Genomic DNA, 14,143 nt, shown 5'->3' on the forward strand with positions numbered 1-14,143 from the left:
TGCTAGGTGGCAAGTCAGGGTGGGGAAGGGAGCAGGGACCATAATGAGAGAAATTGAGGGGGTTTCTATTAACATTTTTGTCACCTTTATTAGTTTCTTAACAAAGCAGGCATTCCTCCATAGGAAAGCCACGTTCCCCCTCCTATTTGCACAGAAAAAAATAAATACCTGATGATTCCATTCGTAAACCGCATTTAACACCGAGGAACAGGGACTCACAACCCATCATGGCAGAAGGGACTTTAAAAGTCCCCACATTAAAGGAAAAAATGTCTTATTGTTCATGAGAGGTTCCTGATTCTTTCCTGGGTCTTGAAGATGAGGAAAGCTCTTTTTGCACTAAGAATAACCACCCACCCGAAACAAAGACGGCAGACACAGTGGCTCCTTACCTTTTCTCTGGGTTCCTTAGAGAGCTCGCCACTCAGCTCCAAACACTTCTCGTTGCCTGAAGCTGGACTTGAAAACCTGGTACAGAGATCCAAGTTATTTGTATGGGGAGTCACAGAATTTGGGACTCTCTCCAGCCCACACCCAGTAACTCACTCAGGAACCCAGGAGTGAAGGCAACTTTGACATCATGAAAACAACGCTGCCTGATTTGCTTTGAGAAAAGGTATCTCCTTTCAGGTCACCAAACCAAGAGGGGCCCGGTGGGGACAGCCTACCTTAAACACAGCATCATCGGGGCTGCAGGAGCCCCAGGCTTGGGTGAAGAGACCTGGGTGCTCGTCCCAGCTCTACTGCCTCCCAACTGCGAGAGCTTGGGTTGGGCTTGTGACCTCACCTGAGCCTCTGTCTCTTCATCTATACAACGAGGATAATTAACACTTCCCCATCGTCTTTTGTAGGGAGGATAAGAGGCTACCCACGGCCCTAATAGCTACACGAGGGCGTTTAGGGAACAGTGAAGAGGCCCCAGAAGGGATAATTAATGGTTGTTGTTAGCAACCCCGGGCACAAGAACAGCCCCACCACATACCAGGGGACTCGGGGGCAGGGGGCCGTCACAGAAGTGTGGGGGCACGCGCCTGTCTCTGCCTCTCTGGGTGACCTTGGCCAAGTCATCTTCCCTCTCTGGGCCTGTTTCCCCACTTGTAAAGGGGAAGAGGGAGAAAAGGGAGCTCTGGGGCTAGAACATTCCTGTCTCTGAAGAGTTCTCTGGAGGCGATGCCTAAAGATTAGTTCAGGGCTGGGGCTGCAGAGCAAAGGGAGGGGAGGGAAATCGAACCGCTTAAACCTGACACAGCAGTCCAGGGTCTGCCTCCCGGGAGGCATAAGGCTGTGCATGAGTTGTTTCTAAACCCGGAGCCTCAGTTTCCCCATCCGTCAGATGGGAATCATTTGAGGCATTGGGAGGACGCAGCGAGAGGAGGTGTGTGAGGTTCCTGATGGGGGCACCTCATTCTCTGTTACCTGAGCTCAGGGGTTCACAGGCCTGGTGGCACAGGGGAATCACTCGGGAAGCTTTTAAAAACTGCCAAAAGAGGAGCCCTCCCCAGACCGACTGAATCAGAATCTCTCCCGGGGTGGGGGGGCGGGCGGCAGGCATCAGTACTTTTCCAGGTCATTCTAAATGCTGAGACCACTGGTCTAACTCTGGCTGCCTGGCTGCCCTGGTTCCCAGGGCCGGGTGGGCAGTCTGCCCAGAGGCCCCGCCCCCTGGAAGCTCCATCCCGGACGAAGTATGTCAGTGATGCACGTCATTAATGAGCTGGTGGACACACCCAGTGGCATCTCCCGCTTGTAGCTGAGAAGCCACTTGTCGGAAAACAAATGAGCAAGAGATGTTGGGACCCGACAAGCTTAGAAAATCACATTAACTAACAGGAGTGATAACATCATTTGGAGCTGCAGAGGACTGAGGGCTTCCCGCGGGCAGTGATTCCAGCATTCTCTCTCTGCGTCTTGCCTTAATCCCTTAAGGAAGGCCTTAGCGTCATTTCCGTTTTGGAGACGAAGGAACCGAGGCTCAAGACGGGAAGCGACCTGCCCCGGTTACCTTGACGCATCTGATTTTATTTTGCAGGCCACTCAGGGAGGTTTAGGCCGTGGATGAAGTATCCTCAGACTTTCGGAAAGGAAATCTTAGCTATGGAGACAGGCTGAGCTGGAGTGACACGGGGCTCCTGACTTCCTCACGGTACGTCACCTTTCCCGTCTGCATCTGTGAAATGGGCACGATACCTCCCCCTGAGGGACAAGGAAATGGAGCTCACGGCCCTGCTGCCGGCACACACTGTACCCGGAGGGGAGCTGTCTTACCTCCCCACCCCTCAGCTCCCTCATCTGAGAAATGGAAGCTAAGGCCACTTTGTCTCGGGGCTGTGGGTAAGCCCAGAGAGGGGGTATAAGGTGCCCAGCACGGAGCCTGGCCCCCCGCAGTTTCCTTTCGTGCGGGGTCTCCAGTGGGAGGTTTGGGGGGACTCGGGGGCTGAGTGAGGCCCGTGGGATATTCCCACTTACAGTTTGGTCAGATCCGCGGACAGCGGCCGGGCCTGGAACACCCTCTTCCTGATCTCTGGCTTTGTCTCGGTGCTCTCGGCGGCCCAGCCCTTGATCCGCTCCTGGACGCTCACCCCCGCTGTCTCCAGCTCTGGTGTGACCGATGGGGACTCAGGAGTGGCCAGCGGAGGTTCGGACCCCGCTGCCGAGGCCAAGGCGTTCTCCTCCCCAAAGAGGCTGATGCGCTTCGTGAGGCTGCCCCTGGATTTCCACTCTCCCCGCGCCAGGCCCTCCCCGTCAGCAAATTCTGGGCCTTTCCCCAGCCTGGGCGAGGGGGACTTGGGCGCCTTCTCCAACTCCCCGTCCAGCTTGGCTCTCTCCTCCCCGAGATTCTGGCCGTCTGTGGGGGTGACCCTGGCTGCGCCCCCGGGGGGCCTGAGGCCACCCATCTCCACCTGCTTAAAAAGTATCTTCTCCTTCCGTGCGTGGACCTTTGCATCCACCTCCAGGGAGTCCGACTCCGGGCCAAGAAGGAGAACCTGTGCTTTGCCCACACACTTCCCGTCCACTCTGGGCTCTGAGTCGGACCTCTCCGGCCCCCGGCGCTGGGCGGGGGGCCCCGTGGTGGCCTCGTCGGCCGCCTTCCTCAGCAAGGCCTCTCTGCTCTCGAACCGGGCCGTGAGGTCCACAGACAGAGGCCGGGGCTTCCTCACCCACGGCTTCTCAGGAGGGGTCGGGGGCGCCTTCCCCACCGCAGCCGATCCCCCCGAGCTCGGCTTCTGAGGCTGAAGGGATTCGATGAAAATGGCCGACACGGGCCTTCTCCGCAGGCGAGGCCTGGGCTCCGGGCCTGGGCCCCCCACGTCCCCCACACCGCTGGCCTTGGAGAGCGCCTCGTGCGGGCCCGACCCCTCTTGGGTGGCAGCTGGCCTTGTGTCCTGGCACAGGGAGACTGGCCGGAGAAGGGTCCCCACAGGCTTCCGGGCAGGCAGGGCGGGCTTGGCGGCCACCTCCGGCCGGGGGCCCGCAGCGGCCTCCTGAGACACGCCTGTGTCGGCCTCCTGAGCCCCCTCGCTCACCCCGCGGCCCAGAGTGGGCCCAGCTTTGGTGGTTTCAAAGAGAATCATGGCGCTGGGGCTGGGCCGCAGAAACGTGGCCTTGTTGAACAGAGACGAGCTTCTCCTCAGGCCCTCCCCGCGGGCCGCCTCCTGCCCCACCAGGCTGGGCATCCTCTCGCCCGGGGCCTTTGCCACCACGTCCTGGGAGAGCCCAGAGGAAGGAGACGGCCTGCTCAGGCTGGGCCGCGAGGGTGGGCCGGGGGGCTGCACGTCCGGGGCCTCCTCCTTGGAGAAGGGTTTGGGGGCGAGTCTCGGCAGGGGGAGCAAGCGGGCCGGGCTACGGAGGGGGCTCTTTCCTTCCAGGAGCAGCGCCGAGGGAGCCGCAGGGGTGTCACCAGCCTGGCGGAAGTAGGTCCGCTTCAGGGTCTCCTCCTTGGCGATCTCCCCGAGGCCTGGCACTGCTGTCAAGGAAGTTATGGAGCTGACCTCGACGCGCGTCACCATGGTTACGGCTGTGGATCCATGGGGATGAAGAGCATCAGAAATGGAGAAGCAACCACTGGAAAAAAAATTAAATTTAAAATTAAGTCAGTGTCGGGGTCAAAAAAGAGAGGTTCGGGCGAACAGGGCCGAGAGACCGGAGCCCCAGGTCTGGACAACAGCTCTCCACTGACCTCAGCAGATAAGCCCGGGCCAGTCTGTCCACCTCTCAGCTCTGGGCAAGGGGAGTAGACTAACTGGCCGTCTCTGAAGTTCCTTCCAGATCAAAGGGTAGGGAAAGGCGTCAACGTCCGCTAGGACTTTCCTGACTCAGCGAATCTCAAGGCCAGCTCTTAGGGTCAAAAGTGATTCTCTCTTCTATACAGATAAGGAAACCAGCTCAGAGAAGCCAAGTAACAGGCCTGAAGTCACTCAGAGAGTAAGAGGCAAGGTCGGGATTCGAATCCAGGTCCCACCACACACGCCCAGCACAAGCCCCAGTAAGAGGCCTCGCGTTCTCTCACTCCTGTTACCCTGAGGCATTTTCCTATTTCTGAGCCTGCCCACATCAGGCATCCCAGCGGATCCTTGTCACATCCCTGTGGTGGGTGCCAAGCACAGAGAGGGTAAGCGACCAGCCCCAGCTCACACAGCAACCCAAAACTGGAGTCCCAGAGGTCACAAAGTTGGTTATTGGCCTCGGAACCCAAGCCTCAACCCCCAAGTCCACCAGACCGTCCCTTATCTTTCCCCTCCCCTGCCATTCTGATGCCTTGAACAAAAAAGCCATCTTCATTTTTCACTCCCCCTGCTGTTATTGTTTGCCTTTGGGTTCTTTTCTGTTGAACGCCTATTTTATGCTGGCTGCCTTCAGAGTCTCAATAAGAAAAGCAACAGCTAATGGTGAGGGCTTACCATGAGGCCTCAAGATAAGCCAAGTGCTTCCGATGTTTTATAAATAACATCCTCCTTACAACCCTATGACGTGGGAACGATGGTTATCAGACCCCACTTTGCAGCAGCTCAGGCGTAACCCCTTTGTTCATCAGCTATGAGCTCTGCTCTCTCAAGGCAGGAGGCTCCTCTCTCATTAATCCTCCAACAACCCCGAGGGGCAGGGATTATCATTATCTCCATTATGGAGATGAAGGGAAAGGGCCCAGAGAGGTCGCTGGACTTGCCCACCATCACGCAGCTGAAATAACCTCAAGTCCTCGCCCTTTGCAACTCTGCCTTTTTCAAAATTACGTTTTATTCTTTTCTGGTCCTAAAAGGTGCCAGACAAGTCGCTGTTCTTGATTCCTCCCCGGTCCTGCCCGCACCTTCACACCAGCATCCTCTTTCCCTGCCAAACTGCCCCCAGCCTGCCCCCATCTAGACGGACTAAAAGTAGGAGGTATTCTGGTTCAACGCAAGCCTCCCGCTCCCCTTCCCGGGGCCCCGCACTGCTGCCCCCGGCTCTGACTCACTCAGCAGCCTGCAGGGAAGAAAGGCAGACAGATTTTGATATTTTCTCTTCCTTACACGCTCGATGGTGCTAACAGATTCCTTCTTCCCAAAGCGGAGAACACTGTCTAGACGCAGTTAGAGGCAGGATGGAGGGACAGATACGGAGAACTGGAGAACAGACAGATTCCGTCCGCAATGACCCCGGGCAGAGTTCTCAGGCACCCCAGGTCCTGCCCCAAATCAGGACTGCTGACCTTCAGAGCCAGCCCCCGTGACCTCTTGAAACCCTGCCCTGGGACACATACACAGCCTGGACATGAGACACAGGACAATAACAGCATCCAAAGGACAGAGAGAAAATTCCCTGGCAGAACCCGCAGGCGCCCTGCACCCCCGAACGCTCCAGCCCCACTCACCCGAGCTGGCAGGCCCTGGCTGGGGATGTGTGACTGCCGGAGAAAGCCGACGGTGTCACCTGTCCTTGCGAGTGGGCTGTCCGCGCACTCCCGTGGCAGAGGCGGGCGGGGGAGGGGAGGCTCGTCCCAGCAGGCTGGGTTTTGGCAGGTCTGGGGAGACACAGGGCGACAGCCTCGGCTCCGGAGTTCCGGCAATATGTGCACAGACGGCGCAAAAGCTTTCGAGCTCCAACTGCATCCGCTGGCATCTCCTTCAGCTTGTAAAACTCACGCTCCTTTCAGCTTTTCGATATCGTAGCCTGATACATACACGTGCGCAGAGAAAGAGTGCTGAGTGCACAGTAGCTGCTCAATAAAACGGGAAAGGAGCCCGGCCCTCTGATACACATTTATTGAGCACCTACTGTGTGCACAAAGATGGACAAGAACTATCCCCCTGCATTCAGGGAACCCACAGGCTGAGAAACACACACACACAAGCAATTAGAGCGCCGGGCAATAAACACGGTGGTTTATACAGGGGGACGTGGAAGTACAGGAATAGGAGGATTAACTGCCCAGAATTGGGAGTGGTGGTCCTGGAAGACTCCTCGGCTCAGAGGAGGTGACTTCTGAGTGCTCACAGTGCTGGCTGATTTGGGAGTTGTTTCTCCTGGTTCTCCTGCTCAGCAGGATTTGGACACTGCATCTCTTGGAGGTCCTCAAACGCTTCCTCAGGGCCTTTGCATATGCTGTGCCTGCTCTCTGGGATACCCCTCTCACTCACACACAGACACAGGCCCACCCCCGCCTAAGATCACGGCTCAGACAGCTCTGCCCCCCTCTAACCTAGCAACCTCCCTCTCACATGTCCACGGAGCCCCAAAGATACTCGGCAGGACTCATCATAGCTCCACAGTGACATTTAATAGTGCACGATCCTTTACGTCACATCAGCCTTTCCCATTCAGTGGTAAGCCCCCAGAGGCACCCTGAATCCCCAGTAGCTAGCACAGCGGCCTGGCATATAATAGCACCGAATACATAATTATGGAATCAATAAATAAACGAATGAAGAAATATTCTCCTGGCCCCACTCTCCACTCTTCTAAAATTCTGAATAAGTCCGGGCGCCATGAGTGTCACGACACTAAGTCTAGGACATAAGGTGAGTGGCTCTGGCTCTGGCCAGCTTTGGAGTAGCCATGGGTCATGTGCTACAGGACGACAGAACCAAAGAGCGTGAAGAGCTCGGCTGGAAGCTCAACCCGCCTACCCCACCAAGAGGACCACAGACAGGAGGGGCTCCACTGTCAAGGGCCGGCCACAGTCAGACGCGCGCTGTGACCACACTAACCCCCACTGTCACACCAGCCCACCTGCCCAAACGTGGAATGAGCGCTTCTCTATGGCTTTTCCTAGGCAGAGTCACCAAGAGCACTGCGGCTGGATTAGGATCAGTGCTAGTGTCAAATGTCGCCCCACTTGGGGATCCCTGAACCCGCCTCAGGGGCCAGGTTGCAAGGAAGGACAAAGGGCAAGACAAGAGAAGGAAGACTTCCTTGTCCACACCCTCCTAGCAGAACAGCATCTCTGTGATCTGCAATCTCCTTTAAATCTCAGGTTTCCTCTCCCATTTCCCTTTAAAATGCCTGGCAAATAGCTGATATGTAAATATGGCTGCATGGAAATGAATCAACGAATCAATTCATAAATCAATGAACAGCAGAATAAAAATAAGTTTTTAAACCACTGCAGTGGACAGCTAAATAACATTTCTAAGTCTTTCCCAAACCTAGAAACCCGTGATTCTCAGGTTTCCATTTAACCTGTTGTAAAATACAAGGAAACCGACTGAAATATATGCTTTGAAACCCTACTTTAAATGCATCACATATGTTATGGCTAATTTAAGAGATGTTAGTCTCTTCCAAAACATTTCAGAAGCCCACTCACACAGGGGCCAGCTGCTATTTATTCCCAGGGTGGCCTCGCTCGCTCTTTTTAAATCTATTAGCACTGTGGCCAAAGCCAGTAAACGAAAGCTCCCTGAAGAAAGAAGGGGAACTGAGTGTGAGCCACCTCTGGTTTCTTCTATGTTAATTATCATGGAAGGCGGCCCAGGGGATAGACGGGGAGCCAGGCTGATCCATGGCGTCAGGAGGCTGCAGTGGACCAGGAGACTGAGGATGTCCATCTGACCTCAGCTATGTCTCTGCTGTTGATCCACAAGCTTGATCTCCCTGAATCGATTTGCAAGGTTTGAAATTCCCATTTCCTACAATTTCATGCAGAGAAAACCATCCTCCGGGGAAGAGAGTCACCAAGACCAACAGTTCCTGAAATCAGGCAGGAGTCATTCAAGAGAATTCATTCGTCCATCCTTCTGACCTTCCTTCTGCAAGTCAGGCTCCATGCTCGGGGCTGGGGGGTGCAGCCACGGAGCTCACGGTCCCCCGGGGGAATTGGAGAGAACCACCCAGCGAGAAGGCAAGAGAAGCACTTCCATTCAAAACCCGACAGTTTGGCAGCTTCACGCTCGCTCGCGTTGATTCATTCTAACAGCTGCTGCCGATCGTTCATAATGACACCCTTAAATCCGATCTGGACGCTCACCAGTCATTCACTCAGCCGTCTCTGGGTACCGCTTCCCGGGAACGCCACCATCTGGTGAGGGGTGTGAGCCAGTCCTGACACCTTCCCCAATGTGTCTTCCGGAACGGGACCCAGGCTCCCAGATCTGCGAATCCATTCTGTGGGGGGCGCCGTGAGAAGGGCCCAGTGCACCCCCGTGTCCACCCAGAAGAGCAGGACTGCAGTCAACGCACACGGTTTGTCCACCCACAGGCCCCAGATGGAAAGGGCCCAGTGTCTCGTGTCACTGGAGTGTGTGCATCCTCTCCTCTCGGTCCCATGCCTGCGGCCCTAGCTCATTCATTCATTCATTCCAATACACAATTATTGAGCACCCACTGTGTACCACGCTCTGGGCCATGTGACGGGGACATAGCAGTGAGCAAAACATATAGACAGTCCTGTTCCCACAGAGCTGACAAGCAAAATGATGGGAACAGACAATAAACAACATAAATAAGCAAGACAGATAGCATGTTAGATAAGTGACGATAAAGGACGGCGTGGCCAGGGAAAACTTCACTGAGAAGGGACATGTAAAATCCGCCTCCTCACTGACATTCCCGTCTCTGCTGGAGCCTCCCCCAATCTACTCTCCCAGCAGCAGCCAGAGTGAGTCTGCCATGTACAGGCGCCATCACGTCCCTCCTCTGCTCATCACGTCACTCCACGCGTGCGTCCCCACTGCCCTCTGGATGAAGATCAAATACTCCTCCCCCGAGGCCCTGCCGGTTCTGGATCCTCTTCATCTCTCCAGCTTCAGTCTAATGACTGGCACTGCCCCCATCTGTCTGTCTGTCTGTCTCTCACACGCACTCAGATACATCAGCACAACGAACCCCAGATAGGTCACAAGACATGCTGTGTTCTTCCTTGCCTTCACGCCTCTGCACTGCCATGTCCTCACTGCCTGGCTCATATCTACTAATCCCTCAAGTCTCAGCTCCAACACCACCACCTCCTCCAGGAAGCCTTCCTTGATGCCCCAGGGCAGGTTCAGGCATCTCCCCTGTGCTCTGGAATCTAACTCCCGCTGCTTCTCCCCAGCCCAGCGTTGATGGCACACCTGGTGGCTGCCTCTGTTTCCTGCTCTAGGCTGGGAGCTCCTGGCCAGGAGGGTCCTGGGTCTGGCTCACAGCTGTATCCCTGGGGTCTGACATCACACCAGACATAAAGTCAGTGTGCAAAATTACTTGAAAGGAGAGCATCCCTGAGAGAAGAAAATAATAATACCCACTGCAGGCGTGGGTGTGGGAAAACTGATATGCTCATCGGCTCCCAGGGGCAGTGTGAGTTACAAAAGCAATTTGGCAACATTCCCTTTCAACTAATATTTTTTGAGACTCCATCAAGAGTCAGGCACCATACGTAGGGACTCTGTCACCTTCTGCCTTCTCTCATTTAACACTCTCAACAACCTTGTGCTTTTCAAATTATCACCACATTCTACAGATGCGGAAAACGCAGTTCCGAAAAGGAGCCACATCACGTGCTAGCGAGGGCGAGAGCTAGGGTTGAAATCTGGCCACAAATCAAGGGTTTTTCCCCAATATACTTCACCCGAAAAACATTCATTTATTTTTGACTCCGTAATTTCACTTCTAAAAACGTATCCTAGGGAAAGAATCGAAAAGAAGAGAAAGCCATATACACAAAGATGTCCACTGCAGTGTTATCTATCCAAGTACAGCAATAACACACCCCGGATTTGGGGTGATAACCCTTATTTGAAAAAATCCAGGACTCATAAGCCATTTGAAACATCACAAAAGCTGCAACACTGGCAGGCAGACCAGCCGTCCAGTTCCCAGCCTGCTCAGAACACCCCAAGGGGCGCAAAAGTCCCCTCATACCACGTGTCCTGAGTTTGTGACAGGAAAAGATGGTTGCTGTGGCTATGATAGCAAAAACCTACAAATAATCCACACTTTCCACAAAAGGCGGAAGCATCTCAGCCACACGGGAGGGGCTGCTCTGCATCCCTCAAAGGTGAGGTTGGAGGTCTCCGCAGTCAAGTGGAAAGCGCTTACGACAATCTGTTGCGGGGAGGATGGCAGTGGGGCATCCTTTGGTATTCAAGGCTGTGACAACAGCAAAGATTGTTTACACAAACGGTCAAGGTCTGGAAGAGAGAAGGGACCAAAGAAAAGAAAAGCGTTGGGGACCTGGGGTGGAATTGTTGGTAAATTTCAAAATCCCCTTTTATTTTAAAATTCCTTTTTATTTCCATTGATGTGGTTGGTGCCAACAGATTTCTTTTTAAGCCTCGGTCCCAGAAGTTTCCCTCTGAGCTGCGCTCTCCCCATCAATTCAAAACATGGAAGTTTCTCTTCTGTCCACTTCCAGAGCTTTCGAAAGGTAAGAATAAAAATAACTATTATTTATTAAGCAGATACCGTGTGCCAGGCATGGTGCTACGTGCTTGACAAGGATTTTTTCGTTTCGTCCCCCTAACAATCGAGTCAGGAACCCCGTCTTATAGAGGAGGACACAGAAGCTGGAGCAGCAGAGTGAGCAGCCCGTGGGTGGCTGGAGTCATGTGGACCCCATCCTCCCTCCCTGTTAGATTTCTTCCAAAGTCCACACCGGCTTAACCAGAATAACCGCTTTTTACGATGTTCAGATGTAAAGGATACCTCACGCCCATCAGGATGGCTACTAACAAAAAAAAACAGAACACAGCAAGTACTGGTGAGGATGTGGACAAACTGGAACCCTTGAGCACCGTTGGTGGGAATGTACAATGGGGCAGCACCCGTGGAAATCAGGATGGCAGATCCTCAAAAACCAAACACAGAATCACCATATGACCCAGCAAGCCCACTCCTAGATACACACCCCAAAGCACTGGAAGCAGGGACTCGAACAGACACTTGCACACCAATGTTCAAAGCAACATTAACCACAACAGCCAAGAGGTGGAAACAACCCAAACGTCTATCAATGGATGAATGGATAAACAAAATGTGATCTATCCACACAATGGAATATTATTCAGCCTTAAAAAGGAACGAAGGGGCCAGTCCGGTGGCATAGTGATAGTGGTTAAGTTTGCATGCTCCACTTCGGTGGCCTGGGGCTCGTGGGTTTGGATCCCAGGCGCGGACCTACGCACCACTCATCAGCCATGCTGCGGTGGCGTCCCACATACAAAAAGAGGAAGATGGGCACAGATGTTAGCTCAGGGCCAACCTTCCTCACAAAAAAAAAAAACAGAAGAAAGAAAAAATGAATGAAGTACCGATATGTGGTACAATTTAGATGAACCTTGAGAACATTACGCTAAGTGAAATAAGCCAGTCACAAAAGGGCCAATATTGTGTGATTCCACTTATATGAGGTCCCTAGAGTAGTCAAATTGATAGAGACAGAAAGTAGATGGTGGTGGCCAGGGGCTGGGGGAATGGGGAGCTAGTGTTTAATGGGGACAGAGTTTCAGTATGAGATGATGAAAAGGTTCTGGACATGGATGTTGGTGATGGTTGGGTAACAATGCAAATGTACTTAATGCCACTGAACTATACACTTAAAAACAGTTAAGATGATAAATTTAAAGCTGTGTATATTTTACCACAATAAAAAAAAAAAGCAAGAAACTAAAAACAAATGTAAAGGAAATCTAATGCTTAAGATCTAATTACTACGTGACTCAGCTCATGGGACCCATGTCCTTCGGGCAAATCTCCATTAAAAGCCATCCTGGTCCACACTGGACTATGCCCACCTACTGGGAATGCAGTGGGAAGCAAAGAAGACCCTGTTCCTGATCACAACGGGTGACATAGTCTAGTGGAAGAGAGGGAAATTAAACACCATAAAATTCAGGGGGTGCCCTGATGGGGGCAGAAAGTGAGGCTATAAAAGCCCAAAAGAGAAGTAGTCAGGGAGGCCTTCTTGGAAGAGGTGACATCTCAACTGAGACTGGTAGGAGTCAGCCAAGCAGAAGAGATCTGTGCCAGCGGAGGAATCAGCATGTGCAACGGCCCAAAGGTATGGGAGAAACACAGTTACAGCGTGAGCCTGCTCATTTACCCTTCCTGGGGCAATGTGGGGCTATCTGGGTGAAAAGCCCAAAAGGCACAACTTTCTAAAAATTGTGCACTTTTGTTAACTTGAGTCAGAGTCACATTGGAGAGGACAAAACACTGTCCCGAAAGTCAGAACTAGGTTTTAAGTCAAGGGGACCACGCATCCTGGTGTACCTGGGACAGACCCCTTTTACCCTCAAAAGCATCCAAGTTTGGACGATAAATTATTCTGTCTTCCTACTTTTCTTTAATTGTGGTAGAAATCACATAACATAAAATTCACCATTTCCACGCATACAACGCAGGGGCATTTAGTAAATCCACAATATTGTGCAACCATCCCACCACTATCTAGTTCCAGAACACTGTCATCACCCCAAAGGAGAGCCGGTACCCGTTAGCTGTAGCTCCCCATTCCCCCCTCCCCCAGCCCCTAGCAACTACTAATCTGCTGTCTCTACGATCTGCCATTTCTGGATATTCCATAAAAATGACATCACACAATATGCCCCTCACCCTAGTTGTGGTCTCAGTTCCTCTAACTTGCAATGAGAGCTTGGGCAAGTCTCTCCCTCACTCTGGGCCTCAGTTTCCCCACTGATAAAACAAGAGGTTGACCAAGGGGTCACTAAATTCCATGATTTTAAAGGTTCTGTGATTCGGATTTGGCTCAACCCCAAGACTCATGAGGTCTGCATTATCCATTTCCCTCTGCACCTGGCTCATCTTCCATGGAGCCCAACTTTCTGGATTCTGAGACACGTGTTCTAAATCTCCTGGTCACCCACGATTCCTTCTAAACACCGGTGCTCAATAAAGGATTACTGAGGGACTAAATAAAATTCTTCCTCCCCTGTTGACAGAGGTAGTGACAGCTGCATTCCCTGCAGAGTGTGCACGATTTCTGTGAGAATTGCCTTCACTGGCACAGTCTTGACCTCTGCCAATTTCAAGTTGGAGGGAATTCAACTTCAGCACATCCGACATTCTGGACCCTGGAATCCAGAGGGACAGTTTGAGGGGGCTTCTCCCAAACTTGCCCTGCACCTTCACATTTTGTGGTTTACCCAAAGCGTTGGAGAACGCTCAGTTCCACAACGGTAAACTGGTGTCCTTCCAGCAAGACTTTTCAGAGCTTTAATGTGCTCATCTGCATTTCAGACCCTCCAAAGGGTAATCCAAACCCCAACTTCACCCCAGCACCTCTTGTCCAGGTGCAACTGCTGATCTGAAGAAACAATGTTACAACTTATCTTTAGGCCTCTATTTAAACTTCCGCCTTTTCAATTTTCATTGGTCTGTTCCTTCCTACTATTTATGCTATTTCTGGACTGGCTAACCACTGAAACCATTAATCAGGCTGCTTATGTTTGTTTGTTTTTCTCTAGATCAGGGTTGGGCAAACTATAGTCTGCAGGCCACATCCGACCCACTGCTTCGACCCACTGCTTATCTGCGTACATCACGTTTTATTGGAACACAGCCATGCCCATTTATTTAAACATATTATCTATGGCTTCTTCCCAAGATATTAAGACAGTTGAGTAATTGCCACAGAGGCTCTTTAGCCCAGAAAGCCTAAAATATTTACTATCTGGCCTGTTATGGAAAGAGTGTGGACCTCTGCTCCAGAATGTGGAAAACTCAGTCCCCC

The 14,143-nt window shown here is 52.5% G+C and overlaps 1 protein-coding gene across 2 annotated transcripts in view; it reads right to left on the bottom strand.

The window, feature by feature from the left end:
• Nucleotides 1-14,143, bottom strand: part of KIAA1671 (KIAA1671 ortholog) — a 192,799-nt gene that overhangs the window by 134,176 nt on the left and 44,480 nt on the right. For both annotated transcript variants that reach the window (XM_087424041.1, XM_087424040.1), the window contains exons 2-3: nt 2,467-4,062; nt 393-468 (exon numbers count right to left, since the gene is read on the bottom strand). In XM_087424041.1, coding sequence (XP_087280167.1) covers nt 393-468; nt 2,467-4,007 — 1,617 coding nt within the window. In that variant the 5' untranslated portion in view covers nt 4,008-4,062. The remainder of the gene's footprint in view (nt 1-392; nt 469-2,466; nt 4,063-14,143) is intronic.

The sequence above is a fragment of the Ceratotherium simum genome, chromosome 35, assembly GCF_057802395.1.
Source record: "Ceratotherium simum simum isolate JZ-2026a chromosome 35, ASM5780239v1, whole genome shotgun sequence".
NCBI lineage: Eukaryota > Metazoa > Chordata > Mammalia > Perissodactyla > Rhinocerotidae > Ceratotherium > Ceratotherium simum.